The 25,264-nt window shown below is 48.8% G+C and overlaps 1 protein-coding gene across 2 annotated transcripts in view; it reads right to left on the bottom strand.

Annotated features, from left to right (window-relative positions):
* Positions 1-369: 369 nt before the first annotated feature.
* LOC144732139 (uncharacterized) overlaps positions 370-25,264 on the bottom strand; it is a 54,291-nt gene continuing 29,396 nt past the window's right edge. For both annotated transcript variants that reach the window (XM_078613449.1, XM_078613448.1), the window contains exons 2-16: positions 20,538-20,589; positions 18,069-18,238; positions 17,175-17,400; positions 16,443-16,722; positions 14,941-15,027; positions 14,308-14,431; positions 13,353-13,550; positions 12,138-12,241; positions 10,606-10,727; positions 10,036-10,161; positions 8,366-8,482; positions 7,583-7,671; positions 6,243-6,407; positions 3,744-3,896; positions 370-1,554 (exon numbers count right to left, since the gene is read on the bottom strand). In XM_078613449.1, coding sequence (XP_078469575.1) covers positions 1,103-1,554; positions 3,744-3,896; positions 6,243-6,407; positions 7,583-7,671; positions 8,366-8,482; positions 10,036-10,161; positions 10,606-10,727; positions 12,138-12,241; positions 13,353-13,550; positions 14,308-14,431; positions 14,941-15,027; positions 16,443-16,722; positions 17,175-17,400; positions 18,069-18,238; positions 20,538-20,589 — 2,465 coding nt within the window. In that variant the 3' untranslated portion in view covers positions 370-1,102. The remainder of the gene's footprint in view (positions 1,555-3,743; positions 3,897-6,242; positions 6,408-7,582; positions 7,672-8,365; positions 8,483-10,035; positions 10,162-10,605; positions 10,728-12,137; positions 12,242-13,352; positions 13,551-14,307; positions 14,432-14,940; positions 15,028-16,442; positions 16,723-17,174; positions 17,401-18,068; positions 18,239-20,537; positions 20,590-25,264) is intronic.

Genomic DNA, 25,264 nt, shown 5'->3' with positions numbered 1-25,264 from the left:
AGGGAAGTGTTGAGTCTGGACTTGTAGGGCAGGGAGTTGATGGCATTGACGGCTAAGGGAAGGGCGCTCCAGACCTTGGAGACAGCAGAGGAGAATGAGCGACCTCCCAATAAGAAAACGCTGTTAAGTTTTTATTTGTTCGCTGTAGGACGATTGACGCTTTACCTACGGCCTCTGTTCACAAATATTGTTTCTGTTGTGTTTCCATAACAGAATTGTCTTTCTAGTCTTTCTGTTGGCCCATTGGTTGTACAATTGTCATCGTCATCACCTTCACTTGTGATTTATACCGCCTCTCTTGCATTGCACAGAGGTGACAAGAAAGCCACACTGTCTGAACGAGTGGAATAAAAGTGCACCAGACGCAGATTTTAAACACAATCTTTAAAAATATAAACATTCATCAAAAACTGAAAATGTAAGGACAAATGTTTTTTCTAAAGTGTAACTTAACCGATTAGATTACAGGTCATACATTTTGTAAAAGAAATTGCAACCTGTATTGTGATTACGGTAACGTGTGACACTTGTGACGGCCTACATCTAAGGCTTCAGCAAGACCGAAGAATATGGGCCCCCCACTTATCGTGCAACCAGCGCATGAGATCTACAGGAAGCGGTTTTCAGAGAGGACTTTTCCACTGAAACATCCGAGCCGCGCCAGCGAGTGGCCCTCCCGGTATGTGTTTTTTCCACTGTTAGCCAATGCTTAGCCGGAACCAACTGCTGGCCTCGCATTTTAATCTAGCTTGGGGGGGGGGGGCAAGCAGGGCCGGGGGCGGGGTTAATGACTCATTTTGTCTTACGTCGGCAGCATGGCTCGGCTTTTGCAGTGGAAAAACAACCTAGTGCCAGGCTGGCTCGGCACGGCCCCGGCAAGGCTGGGTGCTTTAGAGTTATTGCTTTTCTCTCTGCTAGCTTGTGAAGCACGGTGTTTACGGCAGACTATTTTTACTGCACATTATTTTGTAAACATTTATTTCCCCACCAGAGGTGATTGCCTCGTTTTCCTACCTACTTAATCACGTCCCAATGTCAAGCAAGATAGGTGCCCGAGTGTGAAGTGCCATTGCTATCATCGCCGCCAACGCAGCTGCCACTATCAACACCCATCACCGCCACCATCACCGCCGCCATCGCCACCATCACCGCCGCCATCGCCACCATCACCGCCACCATCACCACCATCACCGCCGCCATCGCCACCATCACCGCCGCCAAAGCCACCATTGCCGCTGCCATCACCGCCTCCACCATCGCCACCGCCTCCACCACCGCCTCCAACACCGCCGCCATCTCCACCATCTCCACCATCATCGCCATCTCCACCATCGCCGCCTTCCCTGTGGCACTGCAGCCCCAAGGCCTCGTCCTCGCCCGCGTCGAACTCGCAGAGGAGCCGTGCGATTGGGAAGTGCGCCTGCAGCGTCTTCACCACCACCAGCTTGGTGGAGCTCGCGAAGAAGGCGGCGTGCTGGCGCACGAACGTCACCATGGAGTCCAGGTCGAAGTCGACGCCCACCACCTCCTCGTGCTCGAACTTGTCCTTCGCTCCTTCACGGCCGCCGCGTGGTGGAGAACATCGGGAAAAATATTTTTTCGGTCACGACGTCCCGCGAAAATCATTGACTCCCACCACCGGATACCCTGCTGTGTGTGTGTGAGAGGTGAGGTGTGTGAGGGGTGTGTGTGTGAGGGATGTGTGAGGGATGTGTGTGTGTGTGTGAGAGGTGAGGAGTGTGTGTGTGTGTGAAAGGTGATGTGTGTCTGACAGGTGATGTGCGTGTGTGTGTGTGACAGGTGAGGTGTGTGTGTGTGACACACCCTGGTGGTCCCCCTCTTTAAGAAGGGGGACCGCACAGACTGTAACAACTACAGGGGCATCTCACTCCTCAGTGTGCCGGGTAAGGTCCTGGCAAGGATTATTCAACATCGCCTTGCTAGGCATGCTGAGGAGAGGCTTGCGGAGCCCCAATGTGGTTTCAGGAAAGGGCGGTCCTGCACAGATGCCATATTTTCTGTCCGTCTGCTACAGCAGAGGTGTAGGGAATTCCAAAAAGACCTACATCTCTGCTTTATTGACCTGGTCAAGGCCTATGATACCATCAGTAGGACTGGGCTCTGGGTTGTTCTTCGTGCTTTCGGAGTCCCTGACCCTCTGCTCACGATCATTAAGGACCTTCATGATGGTGAGCGGGCCCGGGTAAAACTACGTGGCCGGGAGTCGGAGCCTTTCCCTGTACACCTTGGGGTGCGACAGGGATGTCCTCTGGCTCCCACATTATTTAACATCTATTTCGACTGCGTAGTTCGTGAAGCCTTCAATAGCTGTACCGGGGGAATTACCATTTGGTACAGATATAATGGGAGGCTGATCGACGCCCGGGTGCGATCAAGGGATGGCTCCCTATTGGTCAACCACGTTATGTATGCCGATGATTTGGTAATAGCTGCTCATTCAGAAGAGGAGTTGGAGACGCTGCTGCTGAGGCTGGAGTGTGCCACTAAGAGGTGGGGCCTTACCATCAGCCCCACCAAAACTAAGCACCTGCCTGGGTATTTTGTACCATCGGGCACTCCGCCCCCACAACTCCCAATCGGTGATGGGGCAGTTGTGGAGAGAGTAGAGAGTTTCCCATACCTGGGCAGTGTGCTCATGACCAGCTCCAGTTTATCAGCAGAGGTCTCACTCCGAATCAGTCGAGCGGCAATATCTTTTCATCGGTTGCGTAACGCTGTGTGGAAGCTACCTGGTCTGTCGCTCCGCACGAAGCTTCAGGTCTTCTCGGCCACGGTCATTCCCTCCCTTCTCTACGCTTGCGAAACGTGGACCCCCCTAGTGGAGCATCTTCGCCGGTTGGAAACATTTAGGCTGGCCTGCCTACGATCCATCCTGGGTTTGACCAGGCTGGATTGTGTGAGGAGCTCACAAGTCCTTGAAAGATCTGGGCAAAGTCCCATCAGTGAGCTCCTCCGGCAGGCAAGGCTGCGTTGGCTGGGTCATGTAGCCCGCATGCCCAGCCACCGCATGCCTAAACAGCTTTTGTTCGGCCGGATCGAGGGGGCTAAACGGGCGCGGCACGGGCTAGAGAAGAGATGGAGTGATGTGGTACAGGAGGACGTGGAGCTGAGTGGACTTGCCGATGACTGGTACCAGCGGTGTCAAGATCGGCCTCAGTGGAGGAGGCTCGTGAAGGACGCTACTGGACAGTTGGAGGCAGTCGCCCTCCAACAACAACGGAGGGCGGAGGAGCGACGCTCACAACAACGAGCGGAGCGCCGGGTGGCTAAAGCACAGCAAGTTGGCACAGTAGGGGGCACAGGTGGTGCATCAGCCAGTCATCTCGGTCATCTCGGTCAGTCGACCCGTGGCACCTGGGTCTGCCCCGTGACCTCCTGCCAGCGGGCGTTCGACACTTCACGTGGCCTCAAGGTGCACATGGCCTGGCACAAGCGTCGTGGTGACGTCACCGCCACTTAGTGGCGAATGGCGGTTGTTGTGTGTGTGACAGGTGAGGTGCGTGTGTGTGAAAGGTGATGTGTGCGTGAGAGGTGAGGTGTGTGTGAGGTGTGTGTGAGGTGAGGTGTGAGGGAGGTGAGGTATGCGTGTGAGAGAGATGTGTGTGTGTGTGTGTGAGAGTTGTGTGTGTGTGAGGTGCGTGTGTGTGAGAGGTGAGGTGTGTGTGTGAGAGAAATGTGTGTGTGTGAGAGGTGAGGTGTGTGTGTGAGAGTTGTTCGCTCACCCGACGTGAATCCCGCCCGAACCTGGGCGAAGCTGAGCCGGTGCTGGCGCTGGATGCGCGAGTCGCTGAGGTCCACGAAGCCGCACACCCCCCACTCGTGGGTGTCGAACTTGAGATACACCGTGTGCAGGTTGATGGCGTGCAGCTCCTCGCCTGCACAAGTGGTACAAGTGGCACAAGTGGCACAAGTGGCAGCAGCAGCAGCAGCATGAACATCGCAGCCCTGGCGTTTAGCGACTGAAGATCCAGATTCCCTCGCTCGCCCCGCAACCCCTTAATCTCCCCCTCACAACCACCGCCGTTACCTTTCCTCTTCATATTGTCATCATTACGTGGCTCTTCTTGGTTCTTTCGGTAAAGTCACGTAGAAGAAGGGAAATAATAAAATAATAAAAATAAAACATTAAATACAATTCTCACGACGTTTCGGCCACAACGCAAGCAGCCGTCCGCAGGTGAAGAACAGGGCTGTCTATTTTATTATTTCCCTTCTACGTGACTTTACCTAAAGAACCCAGAAGATGAATCCCTGCAGTCACGAAAGCTTTAAATCGAAACATTACATGGCTATCACTCACTCCCCGTCCATTCAATTCGTTCATCATCATTCACTGTCATCAATTTCGCTTTCACTGAATTCGCCCATCACAGATTTGCGTATTGCTACCTCTCATCTAGTTTATTCAACTCATCTCCGCCACCACATCCACCAGCGTCGTTGTACCGTTGTTAATTCTTAGTAAAGCGCCTTGTTTAAGACGCTATATATACATTCCGTTGAGATAAGACATCTGTGAAAAAACAGCATTGTAGCTCGTTGGATTTCTCCAGGAAAAATAAATCTTCTGATTCTGATCGCTCTGTTATCAGGTTTCTATGACCACCTGCATTGATGACCTAATTGCCAAATTATCTATTTTTCTAAATATCAGAATTTTTCTTCAACTCACCGGTGGGCTGAAACAATATTGATTAGCGTGTAACACAAATTTGGCCAAATTACTCGGTCTGACCATATACATCGATTTTGAATCCTAATGTTGGCTGCGAAAATCTAAGATTAATCAACTCCATTCGTTGCTTGGTTAATCTTGTATTTTTAAAGTAATTTTTACCCACTTCTATCCCTATTGTGCCGTAGGTGTCATGGCAGGAGAGGAAGAAGAAATTTGGATCTCTCGCACAGCAGTGAGAACCTTTCGCGAAGTGGATTTCACAGAACTACTTCTAAGATCCCTTCAAGTGACACCTGGTCACCACAACAGAGGAGGACAGCACTTTCTGCATATGACCGCAATGTTTATCACGTGACAGTTTTCAGTGTCATTTATTTGGTATAGCCCTGTGAGCCATTCGGCTCTTGAATCGGGTGCAACCGCAACAAACAAAAAACAAAAACATGAACAAGAAAACATCTTAAAGTGACTATGTGACTAAGTGCAATCAGAATAATCCAGGAAAAAACAGAAAAGTCTTCCAGAAAAAGCACCGTACACCAACGCTGTGTGCAAAAATCCCAGTGGGATGCAAGACAAACAACAACAACCACAAGACAACTTAGATTAAAGCCATCAGTTTAACTCCGTACTATAACAAACAAACATGGCCAAACCAAAAAACTTTTCGAAATCACCAAAATAAAGCCATAAAAGCAATGTAACAGTGATCATAGGAACTGTGACCGAAATTTCACAATAAACGACAAAAAACATGTACCACCAAACCCTGTAGCCATAGCTGGCTGCATGAGTCACTCCACAACAGCAGGAGCAGTCAAGCCAATATTCGAATTCTCAGAGATTGAATTTTAGCTAGATTAAGTGCAACACCAAATTTAATGCACTCACTCATACAAGAACAATGTGCATGCATAATGTACGTTGATTACCATATAAATAACCCAACCATTGTAATTTATATGCATTCCTTAATCCCCCCCCCTCCCGCTTTGCACAAGAAGGGCTATCCCTTTGTTTAAGAACCGTAACAGGAGGATTTCTCCACAAATCTGGCTGTCGCCTGATGAAGCTAGTTGTAATTACTGGCAAAACGTCGTACTCCGATTGTCAATGTTGTGGCTTGGCTCTCCAACACATTGGTGTGCTTTACTATAACGAATTGGCACGTTCTGTTCACGTGACAAACCTTACTAGTTGGCTGTTGTCGGCTGGTGGCGGGTTTAACGACACGTTTATATATTTACGCGATCTAACCCAAAAAACCTCTATTATGGGTTTTTGTTGTTGTTGTGCAGGTGACCGGACTGAGACCATAAACCCACTCCACTTCAGAGCGTCCGTGTGAAATGTCTCTCCGACATTTAACGACCACCACCGCGGTAACGCCGCGCGAGTCGGACATTCACCACCACCACGAGTGACATCAGTGGCCCCGGCTCAGTTTGCGCGGTGGAAAAAGAGGTACAGGTGACGACGCCGCTGGTGTGTAGCGCCGATGGCGGCACAAGCCACGGAGGGGGTTGTGGGTGGGACCTCTCACTTGTCAGGACGATGTTGAGCTCCTCTTCCAGGCCCCTAGCAGCCGTGCGCAGCAGCCGCACCATGCGGACCTCCTTCTTCTTGCGACCCTTGACCTTCGTCTCCACGTCGTTCACCGACAGCGTCTCCACCGCCCCGCACGTCCACATGGACGGAGTCGCTATTCCTGCCGGCCGGGACACGTGGAGTCGCGATCACAGCTCGTGGTGGCGAGGACTCCCAAAGGTCCTTCATGGGCGCTTAGGTCGATGCTTTTAGTACTGTGAGTTCTGTAGGGGATGGGTTCTTAAGTTCACGAGAACACGGTTTATGTAATTCAGGCAATCAGCCAGTCACGTTCGACCTTATTGACCAATTGCATGGCACAGAATTGTCACAATCGGTCCCGATCGATCTTCACCGATCGCACCTCTTCCCGTGCGATACCTAACGAACGAACCACCCCTACGGCAATTCACTAAATTGTCAGCAGTCAAGGGATGTGACTTGAGAAACGAATCGATACATTTTCATCACATTTTAAAAATCGAATTTGTACAGCTTTGTTTAGTTCGTTCGCTTAAGTGTAATGTGATCATATCCACGTGCGTATGTGATAATACAAAACTAAATATTTACAAAATCATTATTTGAGGGACACAACTGTACTACCGAGGATCACGGCTGATGATGATGTACAGAGGCTATGTTTCGATTTAAAGCTTTCATGACTGCAGGGATTCAGCTTACATATACGTTGCCAGGCTTGGTGGTGTTCATTCAGACGCTGTCTTTCCGACAGACCTGTTCTTCACCTGAGGACGGCTGCTTGCGTTGTGGCCGAAACGTCGTGAGAATTGTATTTTATTATGTTTTATTATTTCCCTTCTACCTGACTTTACAGAGGCTATGTTGAAGGAGAACTTGGATTCAATTATAAAATAAAGAGATTATAGGTCAACTGATATGGTAAATTCCAGTGAAGCCTTCATGTGTGAATAATTGGCACCATGGACGTTAGTCGACCTGGTGGGTTAAGGAGTTCAGGAATAAGTAAAAGAACAGGCACACAGATGATGCTGTTACTAAAGCCAGAGAATACGAGCAGATATGGGCAGGATGTGTGACGTCAAAAACAACTGACGAGAAATGAGAGACGAAATTTTACTCCGGCGTGGAGTCCGAGAGAAAGCAAGAGAAGCTTGAAGATGGCGGAAGCGATGACATCACGGAGTTCGGAGGCCGTGATTGGACAGGAACAACCAAAGGAAGGAACTGGACAAATTGAGAGCGGCTTTTGCCCAGCAGTGGGGAGTTACAGCCCGTCAACAAAAATAGCAACGACAACGTCGACAGTAATACCAGTGCGGTTGGAGCGCCTGGTGAAGATGAATTTCTTCTTTCCTCCGCCCTCGTTTGTGAGAACGGCGATGTGCACGCCCAGTGACGTACTGAACACAGCCCATGACACGCACACGCACGCACAAAAACATATCCCCCGTATAGCCTTAACAGACTGTAGGGGCAAGTGCTGTTAGCGAGCACCTATGAAGGCCGGAACGGTACACGAGGGGGTGGGTGGTCAGCACACGCCCGACCGCCTTTGTCTCCCCCAGTGGCGATGTTTACACACCGCACCAGGTACTCATTTGAGTCGCCCTAAGGGCGGCCCAGGACTGGTTCAGATAATCATCACAGGTGTTGGCCGTGAGCGGGAATCGAACTGTTCAATTCCTGGTTGGGGGTTGACTCAGCCCATCATCACTCCGGGGCCGATAAAATCAGCATCCCCTTTGCGGGTAAGTACGTTGAACTTCTTTCGCACCGTACGTAGACAACAGTGCTAATCGGAGGTCCGGGTGTTGTCCTATAGATAGACTCGCCCCCACCATAGGAATGGTGAACTTCCACCACTGCCTCAGGGCTGTAAAAACATGAGCACAGCCTCAATGCTCAATTGAGCAAAAATCACTTTAACCTTGAATCACAAAAAGGTTCAACATCTAACGAGTCAAGGCCACGGGACGACCGCCGACAGCCGAGGTTTGCCTGCAGCATCTCCCCACGTTGCTCCAGAGTGGACAGCAAATGCTTTCCCTCTCACGTGCGCCCCCACCCCCCCCCCCCTCCAGCGAGCAGACTCACCTGTAGAAGGGGTGCACCTGCATCTTGCACGACAGCTGCTTTAGCTTCTCCCTCTCCTCCAGGGTCATCCACATCTCCCGCATGACGCGGTGATGCACGTACATCGTCTCCTTGAGCCTAAACGCCCGGGGGAACACCGGCACAGCGGTGAGGAGAGGCATCATCATCACCGTCGTCTTCGTCATCAGCCAACAGCTTCATGGTTCATCGTATTCCTCCAGTCTAAATAAAGATTCTGAAACCACTGCCGGATGAACGCCATCTGTACACGATGCCAGCGACGTTGTAATCCCCGTGGCGCCTTTCAATCCGAGGCGAGAGAAGACATTCGGTGAAAATCAAACGCTCGCTTACGGCACTGTGCCACAGCAGTAGGTGATGCCACTATTAGATTGGTGCATTGTCCTGCGCGGGAGCGGTAGTGTAGGGGTTAGCGCGCTGCACTACGAACCCGGCGACCCAGGTTTGATTCCAGCCCGCGGCCAGCACCAGTGACGAGTATCTTAACCAGTCCTGGGTCTCGCCTAGGTCGACTCAGCCTCAAATATAAGTACCTGATGCGGTATATAAACATCGTCACTGTGGAGACAAAGGCGGCCGGGCGTGGTGCTGGCCACCCACTCCCTCGTTTGCCGTGCCGGCCTTCATAGGTGCTCGCTAACAGCACTTGCCGCAACAGTCTGTTAAGGCTACACGGAGGGGGGAGCAGCACAACGTCCCACGCTGGCTGCAGCGAAGCGAGGCGAGGCTGGCGCCAGAGGTCGCAAACGGGTTTTGATTCTTTACCCGTACCCGGCCGCACCAGGGTCGCAAACGGGTACCCGTACCCGTACTCTATCCGATACCCGGCTACCCGTACCCGGCCGGGTATCGGGTAGGGTACGGGTACAGGTACCCGATTGCGACCTCTGGGATGAAGCCATGTTGCAGGCGCGGGTGGGTTGATTCTAGGAACTTGAATTGTGAGAAGAGACAAGACGTTGGGAAATGAGTGACAAACGGTTACTCACCAGTGACTCACGGCCTACCCGTACCCGTACCCGGTCTCACCAGGGTCGCAAACGGGTACCCGTACCCGTACCCGACCGGGTATGGGTAGCCGGGTATCGGGTAGGGTACGAGTATCGGGTACCTGATTGCGACCTCTGGGATGAAGCCATGTTGCAGGCGCGGGTGGGTTGATTCTAGGAACTTGAATTGTGAGAAGAGACAAGACGTTGGGAAATGAGTGACAAACGGTTACTCACCAGTGACTCACGGCCTACCCGTACCCGTACCCGGTCTCACCAGGGTCGCAAACGGGTACCCGTACCCGTACCCGACCGGGTATGGGTAGCCGGGTATCGGGTAGGGTACGAGTATCGGGTACCTGATTGCGACCTCTGGGATGAAGCCATGTTGCAGGCGCGGGTGGGTTGATTCTAGGAACTTGAATTGTGAGAAGAGACAAGACGTTGGGAAATGAGTGACAAACGGTGACTCACCAGTGACTCACGACCTACCCGTTCCCGGCCGCACCAGGGTCGCAAACGGGTAGCCGGGTATCGAGTAGGGTACGGGTATCGGGTAGGGTACGGGTATCGGGTAGGGTACGGGTATCGGGTAGGGTACGGGTATCGGGTAGGGTACGGGTATCGGGTACCCGGTTGCGACCTCTGGCTGGCGCTCACCGGAGAGAGATGACGTGCGTCTCCATGGCGCCGCAGCGGTTGGTGGTGAGGCCCACCAGGGCGTACGTTTGGCCGTCGAAGATCTTGTTCTCCTTCACCATCTTCCCGTACTCCCGCCTCCTCTTCCTGCGCTCGCGCACGAGCCGCGCACCCAACGCGGAAAGGTCGCCGAGCTGACCTTCGTTTCAGCCGGGGTCAAGTCTGCGACGGCTACCCGGACCAAAAACCACGTCCGCACCCTCGGCACTGCACATGCACTATACCTCTTGGCTATAACAGAGGCTAACAGCCACCTGTCTAATCGGCGAGCCAGATGATCTTTAGTGATACATCGAGCCCTGGTGACAGATATCAACGAACCGCCACTGTCATGTGACCCGCGCGATAAACCGCGTAGCTACCCAGAGCTGTCTGACATGGGACAGAAGCTTAGCTTTTCTTATTTTTGAATGTATTCATTTGTAAAAAAGATCGAAGCTTTAGTAATGAGAATAAAAATACGTACACAATGAGGACGGCTAGGCGAGTGAGTGAGCGAGTGACCCGGTAGGCAAGTGAGCGAGCGAGTACCGATAGGCAGCTGCATCATATTCGAGGGTGGGGCCTTCCAGTTTCTTTTTGTCGACGACACATGACAGGTAGCGCGGCCGGTAGCCGAGCGTCGGTCTGTGTCCATTCTCCCCTTCCACGACCTGCCAGGGCGGCAACGCAGCTCGGCTCACATCGTGAGGACGCGACTCACCCAGCAGAGTGCATTGCCGTTAAGAGGTAAATGGGCTAACGGTCAAGGTGCAGCCCTGCAATTTCTTGCTCACACCCCTTGCTGGGGGAAGGGCCTCCACTAGAGTGGGTTCTAAAGAGCCATCCTATATTTACTTTGGCCTCCTCTCGCATGCTGGCCGGATGTCTTGGAAGAGGTGAGAGTACCCACGCTGTGCCCCATCACACACGAGCTGCCAACCAACTGATGGCTGCACATAAACAAGTACACACAAACAAGTACACATATAACACATTCCTGTGGAGGGAGCTGGTAGTAACGTTGGGTTGCTCGGTCAATGGCCAGGGTCAACGGCGGCGTGGTGTATTCCGCAAATATGCCCGACTGTGAGGGCGGGCACAAGCCGGCGTGAATAGGTTAAACGTTGAGTTTCATAAGGGCACCACGGGGTGACCAGCCCCTCCCCACCCAGCCCCACCCTCCCCACCCAGCTCCTCCCCACCCAGCCCCTCCCTGCACGACCGACGGACGGACACAATAATCCCCTGTGGGCTGATGGAACCAGTGGGTTCCTACCAGTAACAAGTACACATAAACAAGCTTACATCACGCCCGTCGGAGGAATTGTCTTGGTGATGCAACGACTCGTGCACAGACCGGTGGAGTGTCATTGCCTCACCCCAAAACAACGCAGTAATTCACTACCTGACCAGAGTTCCACTGCACTGCCGGGTGTTGTGTAGACCGGCACTGCAAGATCTGACCATGTCCGTCCCAGCGCTTGCCGAGCTGCATTGGCTTACGGTTGCTGAACGAATACGTTATAGGGTCGCACTCATTACACACAAAGTGCTTGCCGCAGATGAACCACAATTCCTTGCCGATCTCGTCAAGGAGCATAAACCATCACACGAACTCCGGTCATTTTCGCAGCGGCTTTTGGCTAGCCGTGGAACAAAGGCGGTCACTGCATCGCGCGCTTTCAGGTGCCCTTCTGCAGCCATCTGGAATGCTCTTCCTTCAGATTTTAGGAAGCCACTGGAGCAATGCAATTTAAATCTACATTGAAAACTAATTTCTATAGAACTGTTTTTTGCGTTTTGTTTGTTGTCCTTCACCAGCACCTCTGATTAGCACGAAATTCATCATAGAGGCGTGGGGGATTTAAGAAACATTCCCCATCGTTTTGACTGCTGCGCTGTGAGATCTAACTGGACCGGTGACCTCTGGATTGCAAGACCAGTGCACTGCGTACCATCACTCTGCTGCAGTAGCAACATTTTAACGGACAAAACGGAACATTCATGGCACTGGACATGCACCATATTAATAATTTTAGAAGCTCTAAACCTCGTGGACACGACGCAGCTAACAGGCTCACGTTGCCGATGACGGAATCTGCCACGAAGATCTTGGTGTCTCTGAGGAAGCCGAACGTGAAAAAGTCGGCCTTCTTTTCCTCGCTGAGGTAAGGATTCCTTCCGTCTGAGGATTAGCACAGAAACACAAAGATAGTGGCATTCGGACGTATACCTGGCAAGACAAGGGCGTTGTAAAGCAAACGCCTGTCAAGGCATATAAGAGGAGGTGGTGTTTGCCTAAAACGACGCTTGACCACACTGTTATTCCCAGGTGTGGAAGTTCACATTCGACTGTATGAGGTACTCGTTGCTGAGTACACCTCATGGAAATCCAATGATGTTGGCTCAACAATGCCGTTGGGTTGCTCGGTCAATGGCCAGGGTCAACGGCGGTGTGGTGTATTCCGCAAATATGCCCGACTGTGAGGGCGGGCACAAGCCGGCGTGAGTAGGTTAAACGTTGAGTTTCATAAGAGCACCACCGTATAGTTCGTAAGGCCATTCGCTTCATAGCGACTCGCACACGCTACATTCTGGCACGTGCATATGCGCAACAGAAACATAAACACACAAACATACAAATAGGCTCATATACACTCGTACGCAAATAAGCGCGGGCACACACGGAAACACATGTACACGTACATACACACATGTACACGTACATACAAACACACATGTACACGTATGCACACACACACACAAACGGTAATGCAAACACGTGAACAAAGATAAACACGCAAATATATTCACATGTACAAAAAGACAAAGATGCACATTATAGCCTTAACAGACTTTTGGGGCAAGTACTGTTCGCGAGCGCAAATGAAGGCTGGCACAGCACACGAGGGGGTGGGTGGTCAGAACCACACCCGACCGCCTTTATCTCCACAGTGGCAATGTTTACACACCGCACCAAGTATTCATTTGAGGCCGAGTCGACCTATAGGAGGCCCATGACCAGTTCAGATAATTGTCACTGGTGGTGGCCACAAGCGGGAATCGAACTCGGGTCGCCGGGTTTCGTAGCACAGCGCAGCGCTAACCGTTGCACTACTGCTCGCCTATTTTCATACAAACACACACCAAAGCACACCTTCCTGAAACAACTCGGGCACATAAAAACCCAGATCCGAGGGCTAATTTCTCAGTGCATTGACGTGACGCCAGCGTTGTCATTTCACAGCCACACCGCCTCCTTGAGAAGAGTCCATTGGCGTTGCCTAATCGAGCACCTTTGAAGAAGGTGTCGAGGAGCTGCCTGGCCGTAGGCCGAGGCTCTCCCTCCGGCTGCAGGCACTGCATCTGGATCTGCAGCAGGACATCCTCGGGCAGCTCGGGGGACTGGAGGAGCGCCTGGTACAGCGCCTGGGCAACCTCGATTGCTTCCTCTTTGACCGCGTTGTCCGTCCGGCTCCCGTACGGCTCCAGGCCTGAAACGGAGTGCGACCGCATCGGCATCATTATTCTCCTTCATCGCTCCCTACGGCAGTAAGTCCTGTAGCGCCTTTCCCTCTATTAACCCTTTCCCGTTCGAAGACGTCTGCAAGTTGCAGGGTGGGTGTCCCGTTCACCGCTGAATCTCGGAACGCGCAAGCGGTTCAGCGTTAATTTTATTTAAAGAGGCATAGCGCCGTTGTTTTTAAAGACATTGTACTCACCGCAGAGAACTGTAGCCACACGACCGCATTGTTGCAAGATCATGAGAAGTGACTGCGGCTCAGTGAGGCCTTCATCCAGCAGTGGATTGATTAAGGCCGATTGATGATTGTATATCATCAATTAAGGTGCCGCGGTGGCAAGATGTTAATTACCTGGCCTGGTATACAGGAGGTTGTGGGTTCGATCCAGACCCTGACGCCTGTATATTTGGGGTTCGCATGTTCTCCCTGTGGTCATGGGGATTTTTCTCCGGGTCCTCCGGTTTTTCCCTCCGCATTTAAAATCAACATGCATTTAGAGCATCTGGCTGCTGTAAATTTCCACAAGATAAGCCACTTCTCATTGGGCTACCATTTTTCATGGCCAGGTCACTCTTGATGAAACAGCTATATTGCTCACTGGGCTATACCTAGTAAAATAAAAATAATTTAGTTTTTAGTTTAGTTTCATATATAAATCACTATGTAGCACTAAACAAGCATTGCGTTCACCACAGGCTGCCTCCCTTGGTAAAGCCAGACACTGAACCTGTTTGCATGAAGTATATGAGCAGCCCCACGGTCCAGATGTCCCCCTTGATGTACGGCATCATGGGGTCAACATCGCTCGCGATATCTTTGCCGACGAGCTCGGGGGCTGACCAGCGCGTGAACTGCAGGGGGACAACGACACGCACGCCACTCGTTCACTCATTTATTCACACCTGCGACGAGACACGCGAGACAGAGCCCAGGAGGGATACATCTTTTCTGCCACATAGATCTGGGACAAATAAAAAAAGGGGAAAATATAGAGGCCATGGGGGTGGAGTGGTTGCGCGACAGTATGAACGCGGTAGCTCGAGTTCAATTCCCCGGGCACGGCTGACATGAGTGGTGAGTAATATCTGAAGCAGTCATGCCCTCCTGCCCACCACTTCACTCCCCCCACACTGACCAACGTGGTCAAGTATGGCAAACAACAAAAATCCCCATGACTGACGTGATTCCTTCATCCATTGGTGGATAGAGGATGGTTGTGTTGTTTATGGTGATTAGTGCCATGGCCCTTGAGAAGATCAGAGGGATGTGGGATGTGTGATTCCCACACACAGACACAGACTGGACTGCTTGTTCGATGGAAATTCCTGTCCAGGGATGTGGAGAAGACAAAACTCTCGACCTCTTGAAGCTCAGACAGGTTTCCTCGCTTCTTTGAGATCCCAAAGTCCACCAACTTCACCCGCAGGTCCAGCACGTGCTCATCGATCTGAGGGTGGGGTGAGACGGAGGGACAGAAGATAGGGCATCTAGCCTGACACTGATACTGCGGTGATGGCAGCAAACACTCAAAAGCCACAATACAATCGGGAAATATTATGGCAAATGTCACTCGCAACAGATTGAAAGTGCTTTTAAATGAAAGTTCTATATAAGTGATAAATCATTACAAGTCTTTATCTAAAGCCTATCAACACATTCCTGCAGAGGGAGCTGGTAGTAACGTTGGGTTACTCGGTCAATGGCCAGGGTCAACGGCAGCGTGGTGTATTCCGCAAATATGCCCGACTGTGAGGGCGGGCACAAGCCGGCGTGAGTAGATTATATAAGGGCACCACGGGGTGACCAACCCCTCCCCACCCAGCCCCTCCCCACCCTCCCCACCCAGCCCCTCAACACCCTCCCCACCCAGCCCCTCACTACCCTCCCCCCCAGCCCCTCCCCACCCTTCCTTCCCCACCCAGCCCCACCCTGCCCACCCAGCCCCTCCCCACCCTCCCCACCCAGCCCCTCCCTCCCCACCCAGCCCCTCCCCACCCTCCCCACCCAGCCCCTCCCTCCCCACCCAGCTCCTCCCCACCCTCCCCTCTCCACTCAGCCCCACCCCTCTCATTTTTGGATGCACGACGGATGGACAGAATAATCCCTTGTGGGCTGGTGTAACCAGGAGGTTATTACCAGTATTATCTTTGGAAAGTTGGTACGGTAATAGCCACGAGTGGGGTGAGGAACCTGCGGCCTGCAGGCTAGGCTTCACATCGTATGGTCAATGGCCACAAGTGGGCTACCACTTTCAAAACAGCCCACAAACGATATTTATCTATCACTGCAAGCATCTTAGCTGCACTAATCAGTTACTAGAGGGGATTTATTTTTACTTTAAAACACTGCTTCTAATTTGAGTTTACTAGTCACTACTGTCGTTGCAAGAGCAGTATTAACCAGGGCGGCTGTGGGGCTCGAATTCAGAACCTCTTAGCCATGTCAGCGACCTTTATAATATGGCGAGTTTTATAAGGTCACACTCATTGCATACAAAGTGCTTGCCACAAATGAACCACAATACCTTGCTGATCTCGTCAAGGTGCATAAACCATCACATGAACTCCAATCATCCTCGCAGCAGATTTTGGCTGGCCACCATATCGCGTGCGTTTATATATGCACTTCTGCGGCCGTCTGGAACGCTCTTCCGATATTAGGAAGCCACTGGAGCTATGCACTTTTAAATCATCTAGATTGAAAACTCATTTATTTAGAACCGCTTTTTGTGTTTAGTTTGTTGTCCTTCCCCCGCACCTCCGATTAGCACGGTTGGCTACATACGGTGCGAAAGAAGTTCAACATACATACACATACACACATACACGTCCACAGCAGTGGGAGCATGCAATGGGGCCTCACCAGGATGTTGTCGGGCTTGAGGTCGCAGTGGGCGATGGGATCGGCGAGCGTGTGCAGGTAGTTGAGGGCGCTGACCACCTGCCGAGTGATGTCCCAGGTGCGCGAACGTGGCAGCCGCGGCGAGCGCTCCTCCTGCCGTGCCACGTACGTCGCCAGGTTCACGCCCACATGCTCCATCATCAGGAACCTGAACGGCTTAACCAAGCCCAGGCGGGGGATGCAGCCCTCCTTGAGCTGTCCCAGGTCTCGGATTGCCACGATGTTGTCATGGCGTAGCTCTCTGTCGTGCGAGACGAGGTCGCGCGCGGTGTGAGCTTAACAGGCAAGTCAAAGCGTCTCCCTGCTCGAGCGCTGTTGGTCAACGATCCCCAGGACCGGCACATGGAAGGGACCTTGATTCAGCAGTAGATTGTTACAGGGCGATACATTACATTGCATGGCTGCACATTACACGTCTACCTGCAGGTAAAATTACTGCAACACCTTATGATGGTACATCTTCCCGCCACCTCTGCCCGTGACCTCGTGCCAATGAGCCATCGATACTTCACATGGCCTCAAAGAGCACCTAGCCCTGCGCCAGCGCCGTGCCAAACTTCAGCATCGCTTCGTGGCGAACGGTGGCCGTTGCTGTCGTTATCTACGGTGACTTTTTTGGCCAGTATCCAAAATGATGAAAAATCAAGAATAGGTTTTACCCTTTCTAGCTGTCGTTGCCGGTGTCCCGCTCACCTCAGCTGGCAGTACTCCTTCAAGATGGCCTGCTCCTTGTCCTCGGTGAGCACCTTGATCGCCACCTCGGTGCCCTGCACGAAGGCTCGGTACACCGTGCCGAAATAACCGGTGCCAAGCTCCTGCCAGGTGTCGGGGTTCAGCGTCTCCAGGTCATAGAGCCTCTCCTTGAGCGAACTGGCCTCCGTGGGGTCGCCCTCGTCACAGGCTGGCCGCCCGCTCGCTTCTACGCCCATTCGCCGTGGTTTAACGTGGTTTGAAAAAGGTGGCGGTGTGCACAGATGTAATAGATATGACATAATAGTGTTTGGTGACATTTAATGTACATTATGTATTGAGTAATGGTATTCTAGTGCATCTAATAAACATTAGATACGATGTAACATTTTATTCCATCCATTTCAGCCATTCTGAAGCCACCAATGGATGAAGGTCTGCCTCACACCATGTAGGTCATGGGGGTTTCCTGACCATACTTCACTATGCTGATCAGTGTGGGTTGGTGAAGGGGGGGGGGATGTAGAACCGGTTCGGATATTGCCACATATCTTAGCAGCCATGGCCAGGAATCAAAACTCCAGTGTAGCTGGGAATAGGTTTTCCCCTTTTTTCTGGCAACAAAACAGGTGTTAAGATGTTAAAACACCAAACTGAAACCTTTTACAAGGAATCATGTCTGCATTAACCACAATGCTTGTGGTCAGAATGCAAACAAAAAACATACTCTGATAATATATGCTTTGTCTTTGAAACTGTGGTTAATGCAGACATGATTCCTTGTAAAAGGTTTCAGTTTGGTGTTTTAACATCTTAACACCTGTTTCGTTGCCAGACAAAAGGGGAAACCCTAATCTCATTATCATTTGTATTGCTATTTAAATCATAGCTCCACACCTGCCGCCACTTTTTCGGCGTTTCTGATTCCCTCGATGATGCGACGGATCTTCGCCCGGGCATTCTCCACCGATGCCCTCACTGCCGCGTGAGCTCCCTGCAGCTGTGCCAGGCACCCAGCCAGGTCGCGGTCGACGTCCTCCAGCTGCAACGCGATGCCACCCGCATCCCTGCTCGCGACAGACACACCAGCGTTCAAGCCACACCAACAATCGGCATTCGCCACCAAGTGGCGGTGACGCCACATTAAGGCCACGTGAAGTGTCGAACGCCCGCTGGCAGGAGGTCACGGGACAGACCCAAGTGCCACGATGGGTCGACTGACTGAGATGACTGGCCGGTGCACCAGCTGTGCCAACTTGCTGTGCTTTAGCCACCCGGCACTCCGCTCGTTGTTGTGGGCATCGCTCCTCTGCCCAGTAATTAGCAGCGTGCTTCACGAGCCTCCTCCAGAGCCACACCACCACCACACCACACATACATAGTGTAATATTACAATGTATAGTCGAAGGTATAGGGTGGTGTATAGCAGAGGTGTGGACTCGAGTCATGTGACTTGGACTCGAGTCAGACTCGAGTCATGAATTTGATGACTTGCGACTCGACTTGGACTTGCATAACAATGACTTTGTCCCACCTATGAGATGTGGACTCGAGTCATGTGACTTGGACTCGAGTCAGACTCGAGTCATGAATTTGATGACTTGCGACTCGACTTGGACTTGCATAACAATGACTTTGTCCCACCTCTGGTGTATAGTAATACAGTATATAATTTAATGTTGGGTTTGTCTATGGCAGTATATAGTACGGGGTAGACCCGTGTGATGTAAGAGAAAAAAAGTTTAGCTGGAAGCATATTATATTTTTTGCGACATAGAATTGTAATGTATTACTTACTGTTAGTAGCTCAGCTTATTGTAGAGTATATTTAGTATACTGATGATACTATGTAGTTTATACTTTAGTTGTTTACGTGGTGGTTTAGTTACTGCAGCTACATACTATTAACATTCCTTCCCTTTATTAATACCCCTATCCCCTCCCTTTGATGCTGCTAATCCTGCATAATGCACGGGCATAATATGACTTTGAAACCCCCCGCCCACCTCCTACGCATTTCACAAGTAGTGACTAATCCCATATCTGCATTTCCCATAAATATGCTAAATTCCTCTTGATATGCAAATTCGTTTGTCAAGGCGCTCTTCCCCCTCCAACCCAGCTTAAATATACGCTCCAAGCCTGGGGTGTTTTATTCAGACGCTGTCTTTCCGACAGACCTGTTCTTCACCTGAGGACGGCTGTTTGCGTTGTTGCCGAAACGTCGTGAGAATTATTTTATTAAGTTTTATTTTAATTATTTTATTATTTCCCTTCTACGTGACTTTACCGAAAGAACCAAGAAGACACACCACACATTGCAAGCACATTCCTCTAGAAAAACTCAGCCACTCAGTTTGAAACGTGCTAGGCTTTCGCGACTAATTGTATTAATAATAAAGGTGTGTATGTTTGTTGGCGTTAGATCGCGTAGAGTATAAACGTTTCGTTAAACGCTCCACCGCCCAACAGAGCCAACTAAGTAAGGTTTTTTTTGTCGCGTAAACGAAACGTGCAAATTGGTTCCTACTCCAGCCCACCGGTGTGTTGGGAGAGTGAATCCATCTTTTACAATGTAAGTTTCTGTGACGTTCCCATACCGCTTATCAGTGCCTACCTTATTCCAGACCAATTCATACCTCATTGGTCACCCCGTGCCCTTTATAAATCTCAACGTTCATCCTACAAAGTCCAGATGAACAGAAAATAGTCAAACGCATTGTTTTTTTTGCCCGTATTGAAACGGCTGCATGGACCTAAAAACTCAATTTCCCTGTACAAGAACACGGGTTAAGCCGCATGGACTGACACGGTATGCGTTTCGACGGTAATTAATGTAATTCAGCATCATCTCACCCCCCTTTAATAACCCTTCACATAGGCCCCCACACCAACTCTCTCAATCTATCTCTCTACCACGACGAAACAAGAGGGATTGCTGCTGGTCTCCGCCAGACCAGGCAGGCTTGTGTAGCACAAACAGCTCCTGTGTCACCAAATCTTAGAGAGAGAGAAAAACCAGTTGTCACTGTGAAGTGAGACTTCACGACAAGAAGCTGTGAGATTTACGATTACCATAACAGCAGTGAGAGAAAGAAACCTGGAAAAGTTACTGACATGGAATCAATCTTAATTTGGAGCAACGTATGCTATTATTTCATTTATTATTGTATCTTTATACGTGACTTTACCGAAAGAACCAAAGAATAATTACTGACATGGCTTTCATAGGTGCTGTGCACGTTTAAACGACGCTTCGATGGCATTCTGTGAGACGTCTCGTGCATAGCAATGTGTGTGCACACACAGGATCTGCTTAGACTTCCTCATCGTGTAATAAAGTGTCCGTGTGCGATATGCTCTTACAAATCCACAGTCGTCATCGTAGCAGAGCTTGGCCTTGACTTCTCTTCAATGGCTTTGAGGGACAACACGGAGGAGGGGTGAGAGAATGGAGGCGGTTACATTTCTTGTTATTGTTGTAAAAACCCGACTTGGTTTTTAAAGGGAAGCTTTTTTTTGTTCAAATGCATACAGTGCATGGCATACAGTGGCTCGCAAACACAAGATCAGCCGCACGTGCCCCCTAGCGATGAAGAATTCAACCCGGCGTGTGTCAAAACAATGCAGTCTTATAAGGGGGCCTTTTTAAATCCTTTATATTAAGTTCACTTGCTTGCTTGCGCGCTTACGACCGTGTAAATCTTTCGGTCGTTTTTTAACCCACTTCCCGTGATCCAATCGAGCTGACATTTTTCACACAGACTCGTTGTGCGTGACAATTAATGTTTGTGAAAAATAAATTCCATAACTTTACACTTTTTATCTAACCCATAGGTGGCAGCCATCTCAAGCCAGAGGACGAGAGGACTCTAGCCGCCACGCATATAAAGGATCTATAGTGAGAAACTTAATTTTTTTAGAGACTAGGTTCTAAAGAAAGCTGTATCTGGTGTGGACCAATCAGTTTCTAAGACAATGCATATATTATCAGAGTATGTTTTTTGTTTGCATGTTCACCACAAGTATATGTGGTTAATGCAGACATGATTCCTTGCAAAATGTTTCTGTTTGGTGCTTTAACATCTTAACACAACTGTTTTATTGCCAGAAAGGGTTAAACCTATTCTATATTGGACTGCTCTCTCCTTACATGTGAGACATGGCATTTCGTGGCATCTGCCATTATATCAAACCTGTCAATTCCTTGTCAGTGCCCCTACCTTATTACAGACCAATTCAGACCTTATTGGTCACCCAGTGCCCTTCTAATCTCAACGTCCATCCAACATCTTCCCACCACAAGGGAGAAACACAAACATATAGACAATTATGGGTTTTTGCCCGTATTCAAACGGCTGTACGCCGTATGGACCTGAAAACTCAATTTCCCTGTACAAAAATACGGGTAAACCGTACGGATTGACAGGTATAGTATATAAATAAGCCACAGTAATCTTAATTACAATAATACTTTCATTTTATAGAACTTTATTAATGCTAATAGCATCCCATAATGCTGTGCATTAAAATATATATATAAAAGGAGCAAATCCCACATACAGCCACTTACTACCAAATTAAAACCCTTACTACTAACTACCAAGCAAAAATAACAAAAAATAAGCAAATTAAGAAATGGCACCAAAACAAATTTGCACAACCAACACCAACAACAACAGTTTTCATAACAATAAATTCGTGCCATGAGATCTCCACATCCCACACCATAATCCCAACTTCCCAACCAAGCCAGGACACCTTCATAAAGAGGGTCCATGCAATCAAAACTACGGGCCATATATTAACCCCCATAGAGATACATAGATACACATAGAGATGCACAGAAATTTAGAACAACATGGAGAGAGATATTAAAGACAAGGCACAGTACACCGTAGTGTGATTGTGGCATTGAAACCCAAACTATGGACCATATGGTAAACCCATAGAGACTCATAGAGATTCATAGAGACCCGGAGAAATACATACAGAATCATAGGGATACATAGAGATACATAAAAGACAAGCCACAGTTGTGCGATTGTGACCATGCAATTAAAACTATGGACCATATAGTAAACCGAAAGAGACACATTCCAATACGTCGAGTTTCATAGAGAGAGACCCACAGAGATTCCTACAGATCCATACAGATACACAGAGGCCCACAGACAAAGATAAACCACAGTGCGATTGTGGAAATGCAACCCAAACAATGGATCATGTAGCAAACCACTGTAATCTGCACCGCTTCAACGGAGGGAAAGAAAAACAGTACAAATGCTCTCCTGAAGCCCTCTCGTCGTGGCACACAGACCTCAACATTGGCATTTTGCTCCCCAACATTTTTCCAAATGCAAAAATAAAATGGTATCTTTAAATTTAAAGCTTCCGTGACTGCAGGGATTCATCTTCTTGGTTCTTTCGGTAAAGTCACGTAGAATGGAAATAATAAAATAATATAAATAAAACATAATAAAATAAAATAATAATATAATAAAATAGTATATAATAAAATAATAAAATATATAGTTTTAGTATGTTTTATTTATATTAAAATGGTATCTGCCAATATACTCAATTGTGATTATTACATGGGATAGAGTAGTTTTAGTGCAAGTTTTTGACTGACATTTTAATATATATATATATACCACTGTAAGGTGGGTTATAATTTGTGATGTTTCAGGTAATTAATGGTTTTAAACTCATTCTACAGAGGCGTGCCAAACTCAAGCGCCAATGCGTTTGGCATGTACTGCAGAGGTTTGTGGTTCGAGCCCCATGGTAGCCCTGCTAAATATTGTGGACGTATTCATCATACTCTTAGGTCTTTTCGGTAAAGTCACGTAGTTAAAAATAAATAAATAAATAATGCGGTTATAGAAATAAAATAAGAAATCACGACCTTTCGGAGGCAACACAAGCTTCCTTCATCAGGTGTAAAAAAGGCACAGCAAAATAACTGTAGTAAGAGTTATTTGTCATGGGACATTATTGTGACAATGTGTTGCCTCCGAAACGTCGTGATTTATTATTTTATTTCTATTATTATTTCTATTATTTGAACTATGGATATATTATTATTTATTTATTTTTTTCCTACGTGACTTTACCGAAAAAACCTAAGAGTATGAATCCTTGCAGTCACGAAAGATTCAAATCTAGTATTCATCATAATATACGCCATCTGTTTTCAAAGTGGACATTAAAGGTCCAATTCTGTAACATTAATCGAAAAAGAGAAGGTCCGTGTTCTTCCAGCACTACTGCCAAAGTTTACAATTACGTTCGTCAAGCCCTCACTGCCAAAGTTTAGCAGGAGCCTCGTGAAAAGGTGTCTTCAGACTGAGTGAGGCTTTCCTGGGTAAATAATGTCAACCTAATCTGTTGAAATACGTTTATTTTCCATGTCAAAATACGGCCATTGTACATTAAGAAGTCCCCTTAAACTCCTATTTGTCTTAAAGCTTACCTCTGATCTATGTCCCATTCTCTTCCCTCCCCTCACCCCTACACTCTTTCCCGTCCCTCTCCTACCCATTCTGATTTCGTGATCCCTATGTACCCTCGATCGCTGCCATTCATTCCTCAATCCTTGCACGCCCCTGCAATCTAAATCATTAACTTGTCACTGTTTTGTAAGCTATGTCAAGCGCCTTGAGTGAAGGCGCTCTAGAAATATAAATTAGATTAGATTACACGAGATGGTTTAATTTTTATACCTGTCAACCCACACAATTTACCTGTATTCTTGTTCAGGGAAATTGAGTTTTCAGGACCATACGGCGTACAGCCGTTTCAATGTGTGCAAATAATGTTTTGTCTATTTGTTTGTCTCTCCCTTGCGATGGGACTTTGTAGGATGAACGTTGCGATTTAAAAATGCACGGGGTGACCAATAATGTCTGGATTGGTCTGTAATAAGGTAGGCACTGATAAGGGTTTGACGGATATGAATTTCACTGCCACCACTTGGTTTCGTGGCCCATTACCAGATGGTTGAACGTTGATGCCTGTAAAACTGAGAACAGGATTGGACAAAATGGCTTACTCATTAAGTTGTTCAGCCAACACGGAACTTGTCGGTGTGATACATTTACACTTCTTGGCAAAAATAAAACAAAAACATTTAGGTGGCTGGGCTGAAGTGAGATCATACATCCTGTTTAACACACACATACATACGTGGGAAGAATTCATATTGAATGCTGAAAGCCTAACTGAACCAAATTTACATCAGTTTTGGATATTTAGACAAAAAAATTTCAATAAATTGTCTATTGCATTCCAGTGAATCGAAGGACAGCCTCAAATTCACTGATCAGAAATGTCCCCTTAACCGCACAACTGGCCATTGCCTCTCTAAATATCAGCACATGCCTTTTCAGATTTATGGTGCCACCAAAGGGGGTTGTCAATCGCCCTTGCCACGTGACGCTGTTGCAACGCAGTCAACGTTAAACCAGCATCAAAAATAAACAGGTCCCTGCGGGGTGGGCTGGTAGGAACGAACAAATGAATGGCTATAATAAAATGAAATGGCGGGGGTACAATACGAAGGGAGAGTTTGAGGCCTAGTTCTAGGCTTTAGGCCTAGCTGTATGCTTTAGGCCGCTGTGAGTTAATTTGGATTAAAATGTTTTAATTAAAAACTATCTCAGGGAATTATAAGGGAATGTTACACTTGTTTAGCCAGGAAAGCCTCACTGAGTCTAAAGGTTTTTGTAGGGTCCTGCCAAGTGTTTGCAGTAGGGGGCGATGTTGCTACACCTAATCGGACATCGGACGGACTGGTTCACTTCGTTCCTACCAGTATAATCATTCTGCTCTAAATCTCAGCGTCGCATACAATACTCAACACTGGTCTTAAGGTGTTCAATGTTGCACCCCCCCCCGCCCCTAATACTATGGGACTGTTGTGAATTTTAAAGAGTTGTAAAGATACTGCTGACCTTTGTACATGTGGCCTCACAAGGTGTACAAACAATGTAGCTTCCCTGGAACTCCTCGATTATTTCATGTAATGCATGAGGGTATGGACACATTCAGGTGGGTAAGGGACCCCTTTTTTTGGTCACACCTCATCA

Source organism: Lampetra planeri, chromosome 41 (assembly GCF_965212315.1).
Source record: "Lampetra planeri chromosome 41, kcLamPlan1.2.h2, whole genome shotgun sequence".
Lineage (NCBI taxonomy): Eukaryota > Metazoa > Chordata > Hyperoartia > Petromyzontiformes > Petromyzontidae > Lampetra > Lampetra planeri.
Note: the sequence above shows the minus strand (reverse complement) of the source record. Positions and strands in the feature narration are given on the sequence as shown.